The 11,339-nt window shown below is 52.6% G+C and overlaps 1 protein-coding gene across 1 annotated transcript; it reads right to left on the minus strand.

The window, feature by feature from the left end:
• Nucleotides 1-289: 289 nt before the first annotated feature.
• LOC133224550 (EVI5-like protein) lies at nt 290-9,259 on the minus strand (the record flags this gene model as incomplete). The annotated part of the gene is made up of 6 exons (XM_061376135.1): nt 9,048-9,259; nt 6,807-6,996; nt 5,549-5,773; nt 3,913-3,987; nt 3,707-3,832; nt 290-433 (listed from the first exon to the last, which is right to left on the minus strand). Coding segments are annotated over exons 1-6 (909 nt in total), but the record flags the coding sequence as incomplete, so codon positions are not given.
• Between the last annotated feature and the right edge of the window lie 2,080 nt (nt 9,260-11,339).

The following is an 11,339-nucleotide window of genomic DNA, read 5'->3' on the forward strand; positions in this document are numbered from 1 at the left end:
GGGGATCCCATTCCCGGCCCCATGGGGATCCCATTCCCGGCTCCATGGGGATCCCATTCCCGGCTCCATGGGGATCCCATTCCCGGCCCCATGGGGATCCCATTCCCAGTTCCATGGGGATCCCAGGGGATCCCATTCCCGTCCCTATGGGGATCCCATTCCCAGCCCCATGGGGATCCCATTCGGCCCCATGGGGATCCCATTCCCGTCCCTATGGGGATCCCATTCGGCCCCATGGGGATCCCATTCCCGGCCCCATGGGGATCCCATTCGGCCCCATGGGCTTCACCTCGTCCATGAAGATGTCGAAGACGCGCGTGGCCACGGGCAGGGGGAAGGTGGTGAGGAAGAGGGTGAGGAACCAGGAGGAGGCGTACATGGAGGTGAGGAAGCTCTGGGAGCGGAAGTGGCTGTTGAGATCCGGCAGCTGCTCCTGCGGGGAGGAGACTGGGAATGGGGTGGGGGAACTGGGAATGGGGTGGGGGGCTGGGGATGGGGTGGGGGAACTGGGAAGACTGGAGGAACTGGGAATGGAAGGAGTGGGAATGGGGTGGGGGAACTGGGAATGGATGAGTGGAATGGGGGTGAAGACTGGAGAGAAGAACTGGGAATGGGGGTGGGGAACTGGGAATGGGGTGGGGGAACTGGGAATGGGGGTGGGGAACTGGGAATGGGGGTGGAGGAAACTGGGAATGGGGATTGAGAAACTGGGAATGGGGGATGGAGGAACTGGGAATGGGGGTGGAGGAACTGGGAATGGGGGTGGAGGAACTGGGAATGAGGATGGAGGAAACTGGGAATGGGGTTGGAGGAACTGGGAATGGGGATGGAGGAACTGGGAATGGGGATGGAGAAACTGGGAATGGGGATGGAGGAAAATTGGGAATGGGGGTGGAGAAACTGGGAATGGGAATGGAGGAAACTGGGAATGGGGATGGAGGAAACTGGGAATGGGGGTGGGACGGAACCGAACGGGGTGGGGGAAACTGGGAATGGGAGTGAGAAACTGGGATGGGGGTGGGGAAACTGGGAATGGGGGTGGAGAACTGGGAATGGGTGGAAGAAACTGGGAATGGGGTGGGGGAACTGGGAATGGGGGTGGAGGAAACTGGGAATGGGGATTGAGAAACTGGGAATGGGGGTGGGGGAACTGGGAATGGGGGATGGAGGAATACCGGGAATGGGGATGGAGGAAACTGAGAATGGGGATGGAGGAAACTGGGAATGGGGGTGGAGAAACTGGGAATGGGGGTGGGGGAACTGGGAATGGGGGATGAGGAATACCGGGAACGGGGGTGGGGAAACTGGGAATGGGGATGGAGAAACTGGGAATGGGGGTGGAGAAACTGGGAATGGGGGTGGGGGAACTGGGAATGGGGGATGGAGGAATACCGGGAATGGGGGTGGGGGAAACTGGGAATGGGGATGGAGGAAACTGGGAATGGGGATGGAGGAAACTGGGAATGGGGGTGGAGGGGAAAACTGGGAATGGGGGTGGGGGAACTGGGAATGGGGGATGGAGGAAACTGGGAATGGGGATGGAGGAAACTGGGAATGGGGGTGGAGAAACTGGGAATGGGGGTGGGGGAACTGGGAATGGGGGATGGAGGAAACCGGGAATGGGGGATGGAGGAATACCGGGAATGGGGGATGGAGGAAACCGGGAATGGGGGATGGAGGAAACTGGGAATGGGGGATGGAGGAAACTGGGAATGGGGGTGGAGAAACTGGGAATGGGGGTGGGGGAAACTGGGAATGGGGATGGAGGAAACTGGGAATGGGGGATGGAGGAAACTGGAATGGGGGATGGAGGAATACCGGGAATGGGGATGGAGGAAACTGGGAATGGGGGATGGAGGAAACCGGGAATGGGGGATGAGGAATACCGGGAATGGGGGTGGGGGAACTGGGAATGGGGGATGGAGGAACTGGGAATGGGGGATGGAGGAATACCGGGAATGGGGGTGGGGGAACTGGGAATGGGGGATGGAGGAAACTGGGAATGGGGGATGGAGGAAACTGGGAATGGGGGATGGAGGAAACTGGGAATGGGGGATGGAGGAATACCGGGAATGGGGGATGGTTCCCAGGGTCAATCCTGGTTCCCGAGGCTTGGCCAGCTCCAGGAGGGAGCCCTGTGATGTGGATGGGCCCTGGTGATGCCCCATGAGATGAGACCACCACGAGGGACCCAACTGTGGTCCCCACGGTGCCCACAGGCCCACGGGTGATCCATGGAGCATCTCATGGGGCTCTCATGGGTACCCCCAAGGTGTCCTTTGGGTCCCATTGATGCCCCCCTTTAGGAGTCATGGATGCTCCTCAGAGCATCCATGGATGGGCCTTGGGGTATCTCATGGATGGTCCCTTTGGATGTCTCATGGATGGTCCCCACGGTGCCCACAGGCCCATGGATGATCCATGGAGCATCTCATGGGGCTCTCATGGATACCCCCAAAGTGTCCTTTGGGTCCCATTGATGCCCCCCTTTAGGAGTCATGGATGCTCCTCAGAGCATCCATGGATGGGCCTTGGGGTATCTCATGGATGGTCCCTTTGGATGTCTCATGGATGGTCCCCATGGTGCCCATAGGCTCATACATGGTCCATGGAGCATCTCATGGACGGTCCCTTTGGATGTCTCATGGATGGTCCACATGGTGCCCATAGGCTCATAAATGGTCCATGGAGCATCTCATGGACGGTCCCTTTGGATGTCTCATGGATGGTCCACATGGTGCCCATAGGCTCATGGATGATCCATGAAGCATCTCATGGATGGTCCCCATGGAGCATCTCATGCATGGTCCATGGAGCATCTCATGCATGGTCCATGGAGCATCTCATGCATGGTCCATGGAGCATCTCATGGCTGGTTCCTTTGGGTATCTCAAGCATGGTCCATGGAGCATCTCATGCATGGTCCATGAAGCATCTCATGGATGGTCCCCATGGAGCAACTCATAGATGGTTCCAATGGTCTCAAGTATGGTCCTCATGGTGCCATAGGCTGATAGATGGTCCATGGAGCATCTCATGGATGGTTCCTTTGGGTACCTCATGCATGGTCCATGGAGCATCTCATGCATGGTCCATGCAGCGTCTCATGGATGGCCCATGGAGCATCTCATGCATGGTCCATGGAGCATCTCATGGATGGTTCCTTTGGGTATCTCATGCATGGTCCATGGAGCATCTCATGGATGGTTCCTTTGGGTATCTCATGCATGGTCCATGGAGCATCTCATGGATGGTTCCTTTGGGTATCTCATGCATGGTCCATGAAGCATCTCATGCATGGTCCATGGAGCATCTCATGCATGGTCCATGGAGCATCTCATGCATGGTCCACGGAGCATCTCATGCATGGCCCATGGAGCATCTCATGCATGGCCCATGGAGCATCTCATGCATGGTCCACGGAGCATCTCATGCATGGTCCATGCAGCATCTCATGCATGGTCCATGGAGCATCTCATGCATGGCCCATGCAGCATCTCATGCATGGTCCCCATGGTACTCTTAGGCTCATGGATGGTCCCCATGGAGCATCTTATAGATGGTCCCAATGGTCTCATGTATGGTCCCCATGGTGCCCATAGGCTTATGGGTGGTCCATGGAGCATCTCATGGATGGTTCCTTTGGGTATCTCATGCATGGTCCCCATGGTCTCCCCCCCAGCTACCCCCTGCCGCTGGTGCCCACCTGCAGCAAGGACTCGAACTGGAAGATGCAGAGCCCCAGCTGGGCCATGCTGGGCTTGAAGAGCTCCCGCAGGCGGTACTCCTGCATGAGCCGCACGAACACGCAGAAGGCCTCTTCCTCGGGCATCTGCAGAGCCAACGGGACACGAATCCCACCGGCCCCGGCGCTGGGACAGCGGGATGGGAGCCCCGGAACCCAGCACCCACCTGCATGAGCAGCAGTCCCACGATGAAGGCGCTGCCCTGGCAGTAGCCAACCTCGCGGTCCACCAGGGAATAGGCCTGGGAAGGAGGGAAAGCATGGGGTGCTCTGCTCCATAGGGGCGTGGGAATGGGGTCACATCCGCTCAGGGATTGGTGGGTCTGTTGATGGGGATGAGGGTATCCCGATGACACTGGGTTGGGGGGGAATGCCAGGCCTTGGATGAAGGTGGGATCTGATGAGCTTGAAGCTCTTTCCCACCCTGGTTCATTGCAGGATTCCCTAGTTCCCGATCCTCCCCATCAATGGGCCTTGGCCTCCACATTCCCTGTGGTTGGAAGCCTTAATCCTCAATGGAAAGCCCATTCCCATGCTGGACAAGAGCTTTGGATGTGGTTCACACCACCTCCTGTTGGGATGAGATCCCCAAAGCCCAAACTGCATCCTTAATCCAGAGGGGAACCCAATGGGAAACTATTGAGTGTTGGTTCCTTAATCCAGAGGGAAAAATCCCACAAAATGACCCAAAGGAGAGGAGATTCCATCAAAATTATCCCAGAAATGGAGGAATTCCCACAAAATGACCCAAAGAAGAGGAGATTCCATCAAAATTATCCAAAAACTGGAGGGATTCCCACAAAATGAACCAAAGGAGAGGAGATTCCATCAAAATTATCCAAAAACTGGAGGGATTCCCACAAAATGAACCAAAGGAGAGGAGATTCCATCAAAATTATCCAAAAACTGGAGGGATTCCCACAAAATAACCCAAAGAGAGGAGATTCCATCAAAATTATCCCCAAAATAGAGGAATTCCCACAGAGGGGAACCCAATGGGAAACTATTGAGTGTTGGTTCCTTAATCCAGATGGAAACCCAATGGGAAACTATTGAGTGTTGGTTCCTTAATCCAGAGGGAAACCAATGGGAAACTATTGAGTGTTGGTTCCTTAATCCAGAGGGAAACCCAATGGGAAACTATTGAGTGTTGGTTCCTTAATCCAGAGGAAACCCAATGGGAAACTTGAGTGTTGGTTCCTTAATCCAGAGGGAAAAATCCCACAAAATGTCCCAAAGAGAGGAGATTCCATCAAAATTATCCCAAAACTGGAGGGATTCCCACAAAATGACCCAAAGAGAGGAGATTCCACCAAAATTATCGAAAAATAGAGGGATTCCCACAAAATGACCCAAAGAGAGGAGATTCCATCAAAATTATCCCAGAAATGGAGGAATTCCCACAAAATGACCCAAAGAGAGGAGATTCCATCAAAATTATAGAAAAATAGAGGGATTCCCACAAAATGACCCAAAGAAGAGGAGATTCCATCAAAATTGTCTGAAAAATAGAGGGATTCCCACAGAGGGAAACCCAATGGGAAAACTATTGAGTGTAGGATCCTTAATCCAGAGGGAAAAATCCCACAAAATGACCCAAAGAGAGGAGATTCCATCAAAATTATCCCCAAAATAGAGGGATTCCCACAGAGGGAAACCCAATGGGAAAAGGATCGTTCCTCCATCCATGAAACCGGAGCTTTGGGATTGAGCTCCTGGGCGCAGGAAGCGACGGCTCCGCATCAATGCCCCCCCAAACCCCATCCCAAGGGATGAGCCCCCAAGGCCCGGACGGGACGGTACCTTCATGACGTTGAAGAGCACCTCCTGGCCCAGGCTATCCTGGCCCTTGAAGAAGTCGTGCTCGGGGTAGGTGCGGGCGATGTCGCGACGGATGAGCCTCTCGCACGGCGAGGACCTCTTGAGCAGCTCCGAGTACTGGTGCTTGACCGGCATCTCGGTGGCGCTGCACAGCAGCTGCCAGACGATGGCTCGGAAGTGATGGGGGATCCCTTTCCGGATGAGCTCCTAAGGGGAGGGATGGGATTGTGAGCTTGGGATGAAGGACACAAGGCAGGGAGGTGGAGGCCAGTTGGAGGCCTGTACCTACTGGAGTGCCCCAAGGGTTGGTACTGGGACCAGTATTGAATATACTCATCAATGATTTAGATGGGGGATTGAGTGTGCTGTCAGCGGGTTTGCAATGGCACTAAACTGGGAGGAATGGCTGATGCACCAGAGGCTGTGCTGCCATCCTGGACAGGCTGGAGAGATGGGTTAGGGAATAACTGGATGGGATATAACAAGGGAAAGTGTAGAGTCCTGCATCAGGGCAGGAACAACCCCAGGTTCCAGTATAGACTGGGGAACGACCTCTTAGAGACCAGTGTAGGGGACAGGGAACTGGGGGTCCTGGTGATGACCATGAGCCAACACCGTGCCCTTGTGGCCAAGCAGGCCAATGGCATCCTGGGGTGTATTAGAAGGGGGTGGTTAGTAGGGCGAGAGAGGTCCCCGTTCCCCTCTACTCTGCCCTGGTGAGACCCCATATGGAATACTGGGTCCAGTTTAAGGACAGGGACCTGCTGGAGAGAGTCCAGCGCAGGGCAACTGGGATGATGAAGGGAGTGGAGCATCTCCCTTATGAGGACAGACTGAGGGAGCTGGGTCTCTATGGAGGAGACTGAGGGGTGACCTTATCAGTGTATATCAATATATAAAGGGGGAGTGGCACGAGGATGGAGCCAGGCTCTTCCCAGTGGCAACCAATGATAGGACAAGGGGCAATGGGTGCAAACTGGAACACAAGAGGTCCCACTTAAACCTCTTCTCAGTGAGGGTGATGGAACACTGGACCAGGCTGCCCAGGGAGGTTGTGGGGTCTCCTTCTATGGAGACATCCAAACCCCACCTGGACACGTTCCTGTGTGACCTTATCCAGGTGTTCCTGCTCCATAGGGGGATTGGACTGGATGAGCTTTTGGGGTCCCTTCCAACCTCTACCATACTGGGATACTGGGATACGGTGTGATTGAGGATGCGGCGATGGGCGCATCATCACCTTCAGCAGCTTCTCCTTCTTCCTCCGCCACTCGTCCCATTCGTTGACGATGCGGCCCCATAGGATCCAGGTGTCCTCTTCCAGGTGGCTCAGGTTGGAGGAGGCCGAGGAGCTGGAGACCAGTGAGGAGCCGCTGTTCCGGCGGGAGCCGTTCATGGAGCGCAGGGATTTGGAGTCGGCCTCCAGGAGCCTGCGGGAAGCAGGGATGGGCACAAAGCAGATCCAATGGGAGACAAGGGAAGGGGAGGGATGGGGTTGGGGGGGAGGGGGGGTGGACCACAAAATGACCCAAAGGAGAGGAGATTCCATCAAAATTATCCCCAAAACTGAGGGATTCCCACAAAATGACCCAAAGAAGAGGAGATTCCATCAAAATTATCCCAAAAATGGAGGAATTCCCACAAAATGACCCAAAGAAGAGGAGATTCCATCAAAATTATCCCAAAAATGGAGGAATTCCCACAAAATGACCCAAAGAGAGGAGATTCCATCAAAATTATCCCAAAAATGGAGGGATTCCCACAAAATGACCCAAAGGAGAGGAGATTCCATCAAAATTATCCCAAAAATGGAGGAATTCCCACAAAATGACCCCAAAGAAGAGGAGATTCCATCAAAATTATCCCAAAAATGGAGGAATTCCCACAAAATAACCCAAAGAGAGGCAACTCCATCAAAATTATCCCAGAAATAGAGGAATTCCAACAAAATGACCAAAAGAGAGGCGATTCCATCAAAATTATCCCAAAAATGGAGGGATTCTCACAAAATGACCCCAAAGAAGAGGAGATTCCATCAAAATTATCCCAAAAATGGAGGGATTCTCACAAAATGACCCAAAAGAGAGGAGATTCCATCAAAATTATCTGAAAAATAGAGGGATTCTCACAAAATGACCCAAAGAAGAAGAGATCCCATCAAAATTATCCCCAAAATTGAGGGATTCCCACAAAATGACCCAAAGAGAGGAGATTCCATCAAAACCATCCCAGAAACAGAGGAATTCCCAAAAATAACCCAAAGACGAGGAGATTCCATCAAAATTATCCCAGAAATGGAAGTATTCCCAAAAATAACCCAAAGGAGAAGAGATTCCAGCAAAATTATCCCAGAAATGGAGAGATTCCCACAAAATAGCCCGAAGGACAAGAGATTCCATCAAAACCACGCCAGAAACAGAGGAATTCCCCAAAATAACCCAAAGACGAGGAGATTCCATCAAAATTATCCCAGAAATGGAGGGATTCCCACAAAATGACCCAAAGGAGAAGAGATTCCATCAAAACCATCCCAGAAACAGAGGAATTCCCCAAAACAACCCAAAGAAGAGAAGATTCCAGCAAAACTACCCCAAAATGGATGTATTCCCATAAAACAGCCTCAAAGGAGACGATTCCCACAATCCCATCCCAGAAATGGAGGTATTCCCACAAAACAGCACCACAGAAGAGGCGATCCCATCAAAGCCATCCCCAAAAAGGCGCTATTCCCACAGAGCATCCCAAAGGAGGACACGAGGCTCCTCCAAACCTCCTTTTCCCATAGGAGCAGCTGGGATCCCAGTCCTAGAATGGGACCATTCCTTATTTACCCCTTTCCAAACAGCCACCTCCTTCCCAATATCCCCTTTTCCCAATTGGAAGAGCTCCTTCCATAGGGGAAAACCAGCTTGGAGATGATTCCCATTGGGGATGCTTGGGGATGGAATTCCATCCCCGTTGGGTTGGAAGAGCTCCTTCCATAGGGGAAAACCAGCTTGGAGATGATTCCCATTGGGGATGCTTGAGGATGGAATTCCATCCCCGTTGGGTCGGAAGAGCTCCTTCCATAGGGGAAAACCAGCTTGGAGATGATTCCCATTGGGGCTGCTTGAGGATGGAATTCCATCCCCATTGGGTTGGAAGAGCTCCTTCCATAGGGGAAAACCACCTTGGAGATGATTCCCATTGGGGATGCTTGGGGATGGAATTCCATCCCCGTTGGGTCGGAAGAGCTCCTTCCATAGGGGAAAACCACCTTGGAGATGATTCCCATTGGGGATGCTCGAGGATGGAATTCCATCCCCGTTGGGTCGGAAGAGCTCCTTCCATAGGGGAAAACCACCTTGGAGACGATTCCCATTGGGGATGCTTGGGGATGGAATTCCACCCCCATTGGGTTCGGGACATCATTGGGATGGGAAACGCTTGGGAAAGGCCGGGATAAGGAATGGGAATGGGTGGGATTCCATTGGGAACTCACCGGTTCTGCTCCTCCAGCTTTGCCAACAGCTCCAGCTCATCGGGGCTGAGGTTCTCCGAGTCGGACGTGGGGGAACAGGCGGGAGCCGAGTGGATGGAGGAGAGGCCTTCATGGGAAGAGGAATCGGGGCTGAGGGCCGGCGACGCCATCGTGGGATTCCAGCTGGGATCTTGGGATCTCACCTGGAAAACCCAGGCCGACGTCAAGGGCGGCCTCCCTGCTGCCAGTGCTCCTCATCCGCATGGAGCCCAACCAAGGTGGGAGCAGCCCTCCATGGGCAGAACATGGAAAAGCATGGAATGCCCCAAAAATTCCCTAAAATTCCCTACAATTTCTTATTTTAAACCCAATTTTCCCATCCTGTGTTGGCCCTGATCAAAATAGCCAAAAACCAGGAATTAGGCCCAAAATTCCTTCATTTTCAGAAGGAATGGGTGGGACGAAAGGGTGAACCTATGGATTCACCATGGGTTTCCCTATGGATCCACAACCCACTTGGGTGGTTTTCCATAGGTTTCCCTATGGATTTTGATGGTTTTCCATAGGTTTCCCTATGGATTCACAAACCATTTTGGTGGTTTCCATAGGTTTCCCTATGGATTCACAACCCACTTGGGTGGTTCCCATAGGTTTCCCTATGGATCCACAACCCATTTGGGTGGTTTCCATAGCTTTCCCTATGGATTCACAACCCATTTGGGTGGTTTGCATAGGTTTCCCTATGGATTTTGATGGTTTTCCATAGGTTTCCCTATGGATTCACAACCCACTTTGGTGGTTTCCATAGGTTTCCCTATGGATTCACAACCCATTTGGGTGGTTTCCATAGGTTTCCCTATGGATTCACAACCCATTTGGGTGGTTTCCATAGGTTTCCCTATGGATCCACAACCCATTTGGGTGGTTCCCATAGGTTTCCCTATGGATTCACAACCCATTTGGGTCCATAGTTCCCTAACCACAACCCATTTTGATGGGTTTCCATAGGTTTCCCTATGGATTCACAACCCATTTGGGTGGTTCCCATAGGTTTCCCTATGGATTCACAACCCATTTGGGTGGTTCCCATAGGTTTCCCTATGGATCCACAACCCATTTGGGTGGTTCCCATAGGTTTCCCTATGGATTCACAACCCATTTGGGTGGTTTCCATAGGTTTCCCTATGGATTCACAACCCATTTGGGTGGTTTCCATAGGATTCCCTATGGATCCACAACCCATTTTGATGGGTTTCCATAGGTTTCCCTATGGATTCACAACCCATTTGGGTGGTTTCCATAGGATTCCCTATGGATCCACAACCCATTTTGATGGGTTTCCATAGGTTTCCCTATGGATTCACAACCCATTTGGGTGGTTCCCATAGGTTTCCCTATGGATTCACAACCCATTTGGGTGGTTCCCATAGGTTTCCCTATGGATCCACAACCCATTTGGGTGGTTCCCATAGGTTTCCCTATGGATTTTGATGGTTTCCATAGGTTTCCCTATGGATCCACAACCCATTTGGGTGGTTCCCATAGGTTTCCCTATGGATCCACAACCCATTTGGGTGGTAACCCTAACCCTAACCCTAACCCTAACCCAAATCCAGGTGGGAATGGGGTAAGGAGAAGCCAAGCGGGGTTCTCATGGGGTGCAATCCCGTTGCATTTGCAGCATGGGATAAGGAGCTGGTGGGCGCCGTTCCTTGAGGATTCCCAAGAGCTCATCCCCAAACCAGCAAATCCCCCCCCGGACCCCAATTTTGCCAGAAAACCCCATTTTTAACATGGAAAAGCAGCTGGAAGAGGGAAAACCCCATGGGTGAAAGCACCGGCATTCCAGAGGGTGGGAAAAGCACAGCTTGGAAATGAGGTTAAACATCAGGAATCCTGCTCTGATGGAGCCAAATGGGGGTGATTTGATGCCCAAATCCCACCCCTTCCATCCCCAAATGTGGATTTTCAGGTGGAAACATCCCCAAATGATGCCCAGAAAGGGATTTTTGCCCCAAATCGGCTGAAATGAACCCAAAATGATGGCGTTTTGGGGGATTTTCCATGCAAACCGAGGGGGTTTCTGCCTCCATCCATGCTGCAGGTAGCAAAGGCTCCCAAAACAGCAGGAAAAGGGGAAAAGCATCCCAAAAGGAGCAGGGATTTTGGGGGGGGGGGACCGGGATTCGCTACCAAATCCCAACAAAGCCAAAATCCCAGGATTTCAACCCAAAAGGAGGCAGCAGGAAGCACACAAAGGCACCGCTCCGGGGCTGTGCCTGGATGGAGCCATCATGGGGGGGGGAATTTCTG

Source organism: Neopsephotus bourkii, unplaced genomic scaffold (genome assembly GCF_033783945.1).
Source record: "Neopsephotus bourkii isolate Nb327-2 ecotype Australia unplaced genomic scaffold, CSIRO-AGI_Nbou_v1 NB_28, whole genome shotgun sequence".
In the NCBI taxonomy this organism is placed as follows: Eukaryota; Metazoa; Chordata; class Aves; order Psittaciformes; family Psittacidae; genus Neopsephotus; species Neopsephotus bourkii.